This window comes from Alosa sapidissima, chromosome 20 (assembly GCF_018492685.1).
Source record: "Alosa sapidissima isolate fAloSap1 chromosome 20, fAloSap1.pri, whole genome shotgun sequence".
NCBI classification, from domain to species: Eukaryota; Metazoa; Chordata; class Actinopteri; order Clupeiformes; family Clupeidae; genus Alosa; species Alosa sapidissima.
The window spans coordinates 8,585,370-8,597,778 of record NC_055976.1 but is presented as its reverse complement, the minus strand read 5'-3'; the positions used below and the strand labels follow the sequence as shown (position 1 = coordinate 8,597,778).

General features: G+C 47.5%; 2 protein-coding genes across 3 annotated transcripts in view; one reads left to right on the top strand and one right to left on the bottom strand.

Moving 5' to 3' along the window:
• LOC121693998 (amyloid-beta A4 precursor protein-binding family B member 2-like) overlaps positions 1 to 5,980 on the top strand; it is a 36,255-nt gene extending 30,275 nt beyond the window's left edge. The window contains exons 10-14 of one of the 2 annotated variants that reach the window (XM_042073885.1): positions 918 to 993; positions 2,503 to 2,583; positions 2,786 to 2,901; positions 3,467 to 3,649; positions 4,181 to 5,980. In XM_042073885.1, coding sequence (XP_041929819.1) covers positions 918 to 993; positions 2,503 to 2,583; positions 2,786 to 2,901; positions 3,467 to 3,649; positions 4,181 to 4,357 — 633 coding nt within the window. In that variant the 3' untranslated portion in view covers positions 4,358 to 5,980. Of the gene's footprint in view, positions 1 to 917; positions 994 to 2,499; positions 2,584 to 2,785; positions 2,902 to 3,466; positions 3,650 to 4,180 lie in introns of both variants that reach the window. The other variant, XM_042073884.1, reaches the window with a different exon arrangement.
• A 24-nt stretch (positions 5,981 to 6,004) lies between these two features.
• Positions 6,005 to 12,409, bottom strand: part of LOC121693997 (putative methyltransferase NSUN7) — a 33,130-nt gene continuing 26,725 nt past the window's right edge. The window contains exons 13-14 of the mRNA XM_042073883.1: positions 8,040 to 8,361; positions 6,005 to 7,169 (exon numbers count right to left, since the gene is read on the bottom strand). Of these exons, the coding sequence (XP_041929817.1) occupies positions 6,559 to 7,169; positions 8,040 to 8,361 (933 nt within the window). The 3' untranslated portion in view covers positions 6,005 to 6,558. The remainder of the gene's footprint in view (positions 7,170 to 8,039; positions 8,362 to 12,409) is intronic.

The following is a 12,409-nucleotide window of genomic DNA, read 5'->3' as shown; positions in this document are numbered from 1 at the left end:
GTGTGTGTGTGTGTTTTTCATGTGAAGTCATAGGAACTGTCATTTAGCCTGAGGTAGGCTGTGTGACCAAATTTTCGATAGAAACCTTGTGTGTGTGTACATGCAATGCACCTGCGATCAGGCCTCCACACTGGTCAGGGCGGCCTGGGTGCTGTGGACGTTACAATGTGACATCCCATAGTGCCCGAGTGCAGCATCATCAGAACTGGCCACAAAAGCCTTTGATTAACGACAGGCCTGATCTGATCTAAGCCTTCACTATTAATCAAGAGGCCCAGCCACACACACTGGAGCTGCCGCAGAGCATTCAGCCCCTACCACCACTCATCTACTGCAGTGTGCTGAGACAGGGAGAGAGAGAGAGAGAGAGAGAGAGAGGGGGGGGGGAGGGAGAGAAAGTGAGAGAGAGAGAGAGCAGAGAGAGGGACAGAGAGAGTGAGTGGGAGGAAAGAGAGAATAGAGAGAGATAAAGAGGGAGGGAAATGAGAAGGAACAGAGAGAGAAAGTAAGAGAGAGAACAAAGTGAGAGTGCGGAAGAAAGATAGAGAGAAAAAGTGAAAATTAGAGTGTAAAGGAGAGAGCAGGAGAGCAAAGCAAACAGTAGGACAGAGAGGGAGAGAGTTGGCTTGAAAGAGTGAGCACATTTGATTCTTAAATGAAAGGACGTGTGGGTTTGTGTTTCATGGTGCACCCGTGGTTTCTGACTGACCGCTGCGGGCTGGTCTTTACCCCAGTGACTGTTTTACGTCAGCCCAGGCGAAGATACTGTAACACAATGTCAAAGACGTGGTGGTCTTTAGAAGACCATTTAGAAGGCCAAGACCATCCATGTACTCTGTATGTCAAAATATTCATGTCAAAACAAGATGTAATTTCTGTTTGTAAAACAAAAGTTAAAGTCTCCTGCTCCTCACCAGATTATGGCTGAAAGGAAGAATGCCAAAGCTGTAGCAGGCAGCTCCTCCAACTCCAGCACTGACGTGCCCCTCCAAGGTAGGAAAACACCAGCACCCATCCTCTTTCTGTCTGTCTGTCTCTCTCTGTCAAACACACATACATACATGGCCTCTCTCTCTCACACACACACACATGTACACACACACACACACACATGAACACACATCCCTTCACATTCTAATCTCAAAGCCAGCAGCATCTCCCAGCATGGGAGCTGTCTGGGCTGTCTAGTCATGTTTTATTATTTCCAGTAACACTCTGCCCCCCCAACCCCCACAAACACAAACAAACACACACAAACACACACAACCACACACACAACCCTTTTCATTTGCGAGACTTTATGTCCATGATTCGGACACATTTTCGTTTGGTCAGTGGCTCGCTCTCTCTCTCTCTCTCTCTGTGCTCCGGGGCTGCAGTGCACGGGAACACGTACATAAATAAGCGCTTGACTCCTTTGTTATCTCGCAGTGCAGAAGAGCGTCTGCTTACAGCGCCACAGACTGCTGACCTCAGCACAGTTCTCATGCGTTTATGACTCCTTCATCAGGCGTGTTTATGCGATTCCTTCATCTCTTTTTCCCCAGCATCCCAAAAATTTCTTTTTTTTGGAATGTTTATTCATTTGCTTTGTTGTGTTATTTTTTATTGATATTATGATTGTTTATTTCCTCCTCTTTCTCGTTATTTTCTTTGATAATTTAAGTCGCGAGGCAGTTTTCTGCTGAGTCGGGCCAACTCAACACGAAGTGTAGGGAAAAAAGGCCGATATTAGCATTTAGCACGCAGGCACGACCGGCCTCATTAAAAGCCCATTAAGACAGCTTTACAGTGCCGGGCTGCGCGGCCAAACCACCACCCCTGCCGGGGGATCAAAGGAATTATGGGAAATTGAAAAAAATGGCAAGCTCCATCGACCTCGCTGTATGGGTGTATGCCAGGCGCTATCATTCTCTTTCTCCCTCTCCCCTCTCCTCTGCTCCTCTCTCCTCTCCTCTGCTCCCCTCTCCTCTGCTCCTCTCTCCTCTCCTCTCCTCTGCTCCCCTCTCCTCTCCTCTCCTCTCCTCTGCTCTCCTCTCCTACAGAAGACACTTGTTTAATCCAGTGTTTTCATTCCTTCCTCCCCTCAGGCAGAGGGTGTGCTGCTGAACTAGCGCTGCTACACACATTTTAGGATTTTTAAAAGCACTTTTTTCACACAAACACACAATCACTCACTTTCTTTCTCTCTTACACTCACTCACTCACTCGCTCGCACGCACGCACACACCCACACACAAAACAGCTTTGCGGCTTTGCTGTCACCAAACAGCTGTTTCCTTTGTTCCTAAAGTTTAGTGAAAGGCCTATATTTCAGCGAATTTACATACATATGAACTTATACAGAGCACCTGGCAGTTGCACTGGGTTCGCCAAGTGACTTTTAAGAATTTGAGAATGTGTATGTTTGTGTGTACGGTATGTGTGTGTGTAAGAGTTACAGATGGTGATCTAGATCCTTCATGAGTGAGCTGTTCTCTGATGTTTCTGTTCTCTCAGTAGAGTTCCCCACACCAAAGACAGAACTGGAACAGAAGTTCCATGTGCTCTACCTGGGAACAACATCCGCTATCCGGCCCATAGGTAAGAAACACACACACACACACACAATGCATAATGCCTTAGTTACACATATTAAGCATAGGCTCTATTTACATATCCCCCCCCCCCCCAAATTACATGCATACCTTTATCTGCCCTGGGTGAATCCTCATCATAAAGTGCAAGTGATGTTATTCTCAGTCTCCACTTCTCTCTCTCTCGCCGCTGTCCCACTCCTGCTCAGGTATGGACATGATTAATGGGGCCATCGACACCCTGCTCTCCTCGACTGGGAAAGAGGACTGGACGCCCGTCATCCTCAATGTGGAGGACGCTACCGTGAGCGTCATCAAAGAGAAGGTAGTCTCGCATGCCTCCTTTCATCTCCCCCGACATCCATCCATCCCTCCACACCCCTCCCCCCCTCCCCTAAAAAAAGAGGTTGCACTTCAAAAGGAGCTGGCAAACACTTTGAACCAGGTGGGGCTCAAAAGCAAATACCCAGTACCCTGGTCAGCGCTTAATAGACAGGATGGCAGTTGCCTTCGAGGAAGAAACAACTTGGGCAATAGAACTAGGCCACCCTAAGATTAAAGCTAGCAACTGCATATGGAATGTATAGGACCGGATGCCAAGGATGCGTAGGGTGGTAGATGCTCACTTTTATCTGTCATGTTTGTGTATGTTGGAGTACTGCAAGGCTGAGCAGGAACAACAGCAAAAATAAACTCCATTCCTTCTAGAGAGGGTTAACCAACAGTTAGCTAAGGCTAGCCACACACTTTAATTTCTATTGGTAAATCCTCAGCCTAAATCGTTATGATTCTCAACTCAATAGGAGTTGATTAAGCTTTAATTGCCTTAGAAAGTAAAGCAGCAGGTAGTTTGGTGTTGTTTCTGACGGCCCTTTCCTTTGACCTTCCAGGAAGAGGAAGAGGAGGTGCTGGTGGAATGCCGCGTGCGTTTCCTGTCCTTCATGGGCGTGGGCCGCGACGTGCACACCTTCGCCTTCATCATGGACACGGGCAACCAGCACTTCCAGTGCCACGTGTTCTGGTGCGAGCCCAACGCCGCGTGCGTGTCCGAGGCCGTCCAGTCTGCCTGTGTGGTGAGTGAGCAACAGCCAAGCGACCTCATACACACCCACCTCCACCAATGCCACAAAAATGCTTTTGCCCAAGAGGCTTAAAATAAGCTGATGCCGTATACCTTCTGCCGTCTGCAGTATGTGCTATGGACACACTAATATTGAAGAGTTTGGTTCCATAACGCTATATCCTCTATTTGAATGAATTTTCATAAATATTTTTTTTACACTTTCATTTCCAAGTAATTTCAATAGAACTGTAGTTGGGTATTGTTGTGGGATTTATCTTGACCCAATTAAAACAACACAACTGAAATGTTATTGATATTACCTGAAATACACAATTAAATTACATGACTTTTTAATGTTTTTGAAAATGGAGATATAGCGTTTTGGAACCAAACTCTTATCAGTACATGTGTAATATTTAGTATATCACACAATACAGTTTGTTATCATGTTGCCGTTAGCAACCCTACCCATCCTTTCGGACTGTGTCGTTGACCCTTCTCCTCCTCACCTCCTCTTGCCTGCTTTCTCCTCTCTTGGCAGCTGCGCTATCAGAAGTGTCTGGTGGCACGCTCCCCCACACAGAGGGCAGGCTGCTCCTCGCCGCCACCGCCCGGCTCCGTGACCCGCCGCGTCACCACCAGCGTCAAGCGCGGCGTCCAGTCCCTCATAGACACTCTCAAACAGAAGAAGCCCAGCCCCGAGCTGCCCAACCAATGACGGGAGGAGGACAGGCTGGACCGCGGCCCACTGGCCAGCCCAGTCCATCCACCATCAGCACAGCCGCGACCGGAGTGAAGGGGGGGGGGGAGTGAAATATGGGGATGAAATATGAGGACTCACACACACGTGAAACTGTTAAATGTATATAATCTTACTAACAAATGACTGTGCAGCCCTGAGAGTGACAACTACTACTACAAAAAAAAAGGAGAGAAAAGTGAAAGATTTAAAAAAAAAAAAAGGAAAAGAAAAACAAGCTGCCACACGGTGCCGTTACTCCACAGCCTTTCACCTTTGACCTCTTCACGTGGTCAGCGCGCTGCCTGAAGCATGCCCCGTCTTTTAGCCACGCTCCAAAGTCCAACACGCGCCCGCCCCCAACGAAACGAGAGGAAAAAACGATGAACAAAAACCAAGGGCCCCACGTGGACGTTTCTGGAACAATGGATTGTAGACCGGCCAGAACTTCTATGCAGCGCAACTGTTCTGACCAGCGGCAAAGTCAAAGTCACTCTCCACCACTCTGTCCTGTGGCCGTTTCCTTTTTCCAGAACTTGTGGGATTTCTCTCGGTGTGTGTGTGTGTGTGTGTGTTCTTGAGACGCAGGACAAGGGCCAGCGCTGCAGTGTGCCCTCATTTACTTGTGCCATACTGTGTGTCAACGCAGGCAGGAGCGCACCTTCATGTTAAAATATATATATATAAATCTGTGTGTGTGTGTGTGTGAGTGAGTGAGTGAGAGAGTGTGTGTGTGTGTGTCTGTCTGTGTTAATACTATGTCACCGAGGATGAAACGCGCTGAGAGCAAAAAGCTAAAGTGTACACAGGCAAGATCAAGGCGTTCCAACACGCCTCAGAGCTATGATTCACGCTGTACTAACTAGGAATGACTGACTATTCTATAGGAACAAGCATAAAAGCAGAACAATTGTGTCCCTTTTGCAGTCTTTCTGTTCGGATGAGGGAAGCTCCGAGACTATTCTCAGCGCTGGGAATGGCATTGATTGATATGTTTGATATATCTGAATGTGGGAACAGCAGGAAGAGGAATCTACTGCATATGTGTGTGTAAAGATTTAAAGATGTGCGCATTTGTCACTATTCACCTCCACACACACACACACACACACACCCCTCGAAAGGAGTCACCATCATCTCACACATACACAGACACACAAACACACACAATCTAACGCAGCTGTCTGTGGGGGAGACTAGCCCCCACACCCCCTCCAGTTATAGGAGAGCAACCTCACTCACCAATTCAGAGCAAGCTCCTATCTACCGCGTCTAAGCACCTTTTAAACCTCCCTGTATGTTAAGAGAACAAAAAATATGAATGTGATTTCTACAACCAAACTAAGCTCAACTTATTCACAAACTGACCAGCTGAAACAAAGGAAAATATGAAAAAAAAAAAAAAAAACATTGACATTTCTTCTGTTATTGCTCATTTTTACACCATAGTAATGTAATCCATTGTGAGAATAAAGGCATTTAAAGACAAGTATGTCTCAAAGATTTAATTGCACTCTGATGGAAATGTTAGATTTGGGAGTTATTGAATGGCAATATAAAATTAAACTACCGCCAGGCAGTATTTCTTCATAAACCACAGAAATAAAATCAGATGTGCAGACAAGGTCAGTACGAAGACACTTCATTCGGTCATTAGGAAAGACAAAGAGCTCTTGACAGAAAAGCATTTTATATTGTTGACTGTTTGGCATCTAAATATATCCTCAGAAAACAGTAAAAATCAATGTGTTCTAAATTATACTGCATGGTAATGGATTTGCTTACAAAATCGACTGGCATGCTCTCTAAATATCCATGTTTCTTTTTATGTGTTTTTGTATGAGTGCATTGGTCAATGGGTTTTTTTTCCGTTTTTTTCTTTCTTTTTTACATATTTTCTCATCAGCATGTGCATATGCGTTTGTCTATCTGTGTGCATAAGGGTGTGAAATTGGATCAGAGTCACCAACAAGGCTACATACATACATGTTACCCTGTGTGTGTGTGTATATGGGTTTCTGAATCATGTGCATGAGCGTACATATGTGTGTGCATATGCGTGTCGAAGCCAAAATGCAGATGAGTGTGTGTGTGTGTGTGTGTGCATGTGCACATTCTCACACACACACACACACACACACACACACACACACACACACACACAGGGTAAGGTGTCAGTCTCAGAGCCAGGGGCGTGGGTGGATGTACATGCCCTGGATGGAGCCACTGGAGCGTGAGGCGGGGATGGACGGGTGGCTGCTCTTCCACTGCAGGAGGGACAGCGCTGGGTTGGAGCGCACCGGTGGCGGCGGCGTGCGGCTTGGCGGCGGCGTGCGGCTCTGCCGCGACGGGAGCTGGTGGAGGGCCGGCGGGCAGCCGGGGAAGATGGCCGGGGGCAGCAACAGCGCCATGGGCCGCAGCACCTCCTGACGACCTTTGGGCGGGACAGTGGCCATGGGGGGAGCAGGGGGAGCGGGAAGAGCAAGGAGGCGGTTGGGGTGGATGGTGAAGGTGGAGGTGTTTGTGGTGGAGGAGGTGTTGGAGGAGGTATTGAAGGAGATCTTGGAGGAGGTGATGGAGGAGGTGTTGGAGGAGATCTTTGAGGAGATGTTTGAGGAGGTGTTGGAGGAGATCTTTGAGGAGATCTTTGAGGAGGTGTTGGAGTAGGCTGTGGTGCTGGTGGTGCGGCCCATGGGCTTGCGTGAGGAGCTGGACACCATGGGCCCAGACGAGCCTCTGTTGGGTTGGACACTTTTAGGCTGCCGCTGCTGGGACGGGAGTTTGATTTTACCTGAAAGAGAGAGAGAGAGACTCACACTATGGTGTTCTATTACCACTGACTATAAATCAGTGAGTAGTCTCATTTAAAGGTGCAGGTCCATAATTCTGCTGATATTTGAACTCGAGAGCCAATGAAATTTACATCCCTCCTTTCTGTGGCCCCAGACCAGCGTATCGATCGGCTTGGTCCAAGCCACTTTAACCGCATTTAAGACAGGGTTATGTATAAACCCCCGACTTTTTGAGTGCGCACTCAGAATAGACTACTAGAAGCTTGACAAAACGTGTACAGGTCTAGAATCTCTGCACCTTTAAATATGATGTTGTCCTGCCTTCATTTTAAGCACTGATCACACAAGGAATAACAAGAGACACCCACTGACATTTTACTAAGAAATAAGCACTCTAGTCAGCAGACTATTTCAAATTTCCCTTCCTCCATCTACACTTGGGCACTAATCGCACAAGGACTGAGAACACCCACACACTAGCATCCCATTCCGCTTTCTTAAGAGCAGACGTTACATCTTACGGTTCGTCTTGCCTCAGGCGCGGATCTAAGGAGAGGATCTTAGGAACGCTCGATGTCACATGAGTCATTGCATCATTAATGATCCGGTTCCACGCGGATTTCACACGGGCTCCGAGAACATTAATATTCCTTCACATTGTACTTCAATTTGGTGCCCAAGGAAAGGGCCCATCCTTCATGCGCTCAAGCCTCCAACAGTTGGCTCATTTAATAGATCAGTGCCTTTGAAGGACGCAACAGAAAAGCAGCGGCTATTCCCATTGGCCGGGAGGAAGAGAGAGCGAGAGACGTAAAGCGGGCGTCAGAGAGCGGGGCGGAGATGGGGGGAGGGGGACGTCATCAGCTCACCTCCGGAGGCCAGTGCGCTCTTGCTGCCGTAATTCCCCACCGCGGGCGCCGAGTGGCTCGCCTTCGTCTGGCGGGCGAGGAAGTCGGAGACGCGCGACTGGCTGCTCACGGAGCCGTGAGGCCGCGGGTGGGGGTGGGGGTGGGGGTGGGGGTGGGAGGAGCGGCCCTGGTTGGCTGGGCCGCCGGGCCGGTGGTGGGGGTGGTGCTGCCGGGCACGCCTTTCCTTCTTGGGCGGCGGGTCGGTCTGGATGCCGTCCAGCAGGCCCTTGGCGGCGGCGCGTGCCAGCACCTCCTGGGCCGTCTCCGTCGCCTCCGGCTCCACCTGCGGAACAGAAGAGGGGACACGGGAGAGGTGGAGGTCAGAGAGGAAGTCAACACCACAGCACGGGGAGGTGGGGAGAGAGGAGGGATCAGTTTGCGCTTGTGGTTGAGTAAGAGTGAGAGAGTGTGTGTGTGTGTGTGTGTGTGTGTGTGTGTGTGTGTGTGTGTGTGTGTGTGTGTGTGTGTGTGTGTGTGTGAAGCAAATGTGGGATAAAATTAAACATGGGTTTCAAGTTTGCAAGGGTCCTTGGGTGTTCGTGTTCTTCTTGATTAATTAACTTGCTAATTGCCTTGATCTGATTTCTCAGCAGAGGTCTGGGAACAGACGCGAGGCAGAAAAAAGAAGCAAAATGCGGCAGTGCTTTGTTTCCATATGGAGGGTTGTTCTGAGGGTGTGTGTGATTGTGTGTGACTGTGTGTGACTGTGTGTGTGTGTGTGTGTGTGTGTGTTTAAGAGTTGCTTTGAGACTGTAAAGGCTCTCTCCTGTGGACTCATGGCAGAGTCAGCCCTGCTGGGTCACCTGCTGCCTCAGCAACAGCCCACACACTCACACTGAATAATTCACACACTCTGTGTGTGTGTGTGTGTGTGTGTTCATGCGTGCGTGCGCACACAGGTTATTGTGAGTTTAAGAGGGGGGGGGGGTTTAAGGGTTAGTGTTTGTTTGTTTGTGTGTCGTGTGTGTGTGTGTGTGTGTGTGTGTGTGTGTGTAGTGTCCATGTGTGTGTTCGTACGTGTGCGTGCACGTGTGTGTGACAGTCTTGAGGGGTTTGCCCTGCTGACGCTAACGTGCACAGACAGGGGGCGCTGAATTATTCAACACTTCCTGCTCTGCTCTGCCCTCGCCCACCCCCCACCCCCCCACCCCCTCCCTGAATGGCCATAAAAAGCACAGCACAGGTCTCCGGTTATCACCGGGACCCAAAAGCACTGCAGCACAGATTTCACCGCAAAATGTCATCCGAGTCACTGCGCCAATTCCTAATCTAACGACTCCACATTTCCTAATCTAACCCAAGCCACGCTTCCAATCTAATGCACTCGGTGGCGACGAAGCGAGAGGGTCAGCCAAACCTCAGCAAAAGGTCCATCTGCATCCAGAAATGAACAAGGTTGTGAGACATCGCTAAGTGCTTTTCGTAGGTTGGTGTCAGAGGGCTGCACATGAACGAGCACATCACACTCTTTCTATTTGCTGTAAATATGTTTGAGGCTGCATCACATGCATGCATCCCACAAGACTGCATGTGTGATACTGTAGGGAGTTTTATATGGCCCCGCAACTGTCATATAGAGGGCCATAAAAACCTTTACTGGGCCCATATGTAGCTAGCGGGGAGCGTGGTAATATTTCCCGACACACACATCTAATTGCCTTTTTACGGCAGATTCTTAAGAGTGCAACAATAATCTTTATTAGTGTGGTTTATTGAAAGGGATGTGGAGGTGGAGGTATGTTTGCGTGTGGTGTGTGTGGTGTGTGTGTGTGTGTGTGTGGGAGGTGTCGCGTCCCCTATTGCAGAGACGTTATTTGGGCTTGATTATCCTCTCATGTCTGTCAGCGGACGAGTAAAGCTGATGGATGGCTCTAATATAGCGGAGGGCCGCCTGCGGCTATGACGGCTGCCATCGCCTCCCAATACCTTGCCATCCTTCCCTCACACACACAAACATATATACATACACACACACACACATATATATACATACACACACACACACACACACACATATACACACATATACACACACACACATATATACATACACACACACACACATATATATACATACACACACACACACATATATACACACATATACACACACACACACACAGATCACATCATGATCACACTAGACATATACACATACACACAAACATATATACATACACACACACAAACATATATACATACACACACACACATATATACACACATATACACACACACACACACACACACACACATATATACACACATATACACACACACACACACACACACACACATATATACATACACACACACACACACACATATACACACACACACACACACACAGATCACATCATGATCACACTAGACATATACACATACACACACACATACAGATCACATCATGATCACACTATACAAACACACACACACACACATACAGATCACATCATGATCACACTAGACAAACACACAGTATCTTTAACCTCTGTTGTGTGAGCATCAAGAGGTGTGACTCTTACAGAGAGAGAGAGAGAGAGAGAGAGAGAGAGAGAGAGAAAACACAGAGGGCCAGATGTACTAACGCTTTTGCGCCCATTTCAGGCGTATTTGTTTCGCAATGTGCGTGTAAAATCATTGCGAGGTATGTACAAACAGGCCGCAATGATGTAAAAGCGCAAACTGCCTGTCGCGGGAGCTGAAAGTGGCAGATTGCGATTGTCATGTCATGCATATGCATTCATGGGAGGATCCAGGGGAAAGTGGGAGTTTAGCGTAAAAAGATGGGAGGGGAAGAGTAAAGAGCGCCTACTAATGTATTCCGAGGTATGTACAAAGACTGCTCCTGAAAGCGCACGTCTATTCGGCGCCTAAACACTTCCGCCTTGTAAAAGCAGGTGTTAATCCAAATTGCGTTCAATGCGTCAATAAGAGAACCTTTCAAAGACAACAAAATCGCTATTTAGAACACCAGTTTTTGTGGTGAATATATTTGTACTACCAAAAGCAACCTTAACTTTCGTTGGCCTTTCGAATGTCTTACTTTCACTTTCACGTCATTCACTTAAACTTTCCTACTTTCTAGATTTGACCAATCTTCCATAGCCTACGTGCACAAGTAGTTTGAGTAGAACTGATTTTCATTATCTCCCTGCTTGTTTACATTTTATCATGTATGGCAGTGCTCGCCAACCCGTCGATCGCGATCGACCAGTAGATCTTTAGGACTTGCCCAGTAGAAAACAGTCACCAAATTCCCACATGTTTGCCAACGTTTACAGGGCGTAGCCTACATTTCAGCGCGGGATAGGATAGCGCATGATTTATTCAAGACCTAGCCATCATAATGCAAGAAATTCCTGCATACATTTACAGTGCTGTCTGATAACATTAATCTAATAATGGAGCAGCGTGAATGCGGGACCGGACAAACCAACTTCTGACTTGAACCGAACGTAACCCCATGCAGACACACACGCGCACAGCACCACTTTGCAGGTGCGCTCTCTCTCTCTCTCTCTCTCTCTCTCAACAGGACTTGTCACTGCTGTCAAATTATGATAATTGAAGTCAAATTATGCTAGATGTTTCTACATCAACTGCTAACTGACAGAAAATAAAAAACAAAAGTTTAGCGATCAGGAATGTGTTCTCCATTTGAAGAATGTGATCGATTGCGGACCTGCACAGACACGGAGTGCATTGTAGGCCTAGGCTTAGGTTACTTTCACTTAGAGTGCGCATTAATTACGTGAAAGATGCTTCATACCAAAACAGCGATCAAACATCAAATTGATCATGACGTATTGTCACAAACACTTACTCCAATTAGAAAATCAAAACCAAAATCATGTAAGTAAAGACTATGTTAAAGTGTTGTAATCTCATTGACGAGAGAGAGACAAAAAGAGAGAGAGAGAGAGAGAGAGACAAAAAGCACAGATACGAGTGGCCACTCACTCCAGACAATGCAGACAAGGACCCGGGGCGTCTCTGACCGAGTGTCTCCCAAACAGGACTGGTTGAGAGATGAAGCATGCTTTTGACATGGATAACACTTGCTGGTGCGACAGTGTGTCTCCATGAGATATCAGGCTACAGAGGTGTGTGTGTGAGATGGCTTGTGTAATGGTTGTTTTGTAACTGAACTATAAATAAGACTGTGCCGCATGTTATGGTCACGGTTTAGGTGCATGCGAGAGACTGTGTGTGAGCGTGTGAGATTGGGGAATGGGAATTAAGTAAGTGTGTGTATGAGAGAGAGAGTATGTTTGGGCTCTGAACAGAATTTCATCATCAGCCCATAAAGCTGAACATTTCTGAGCACT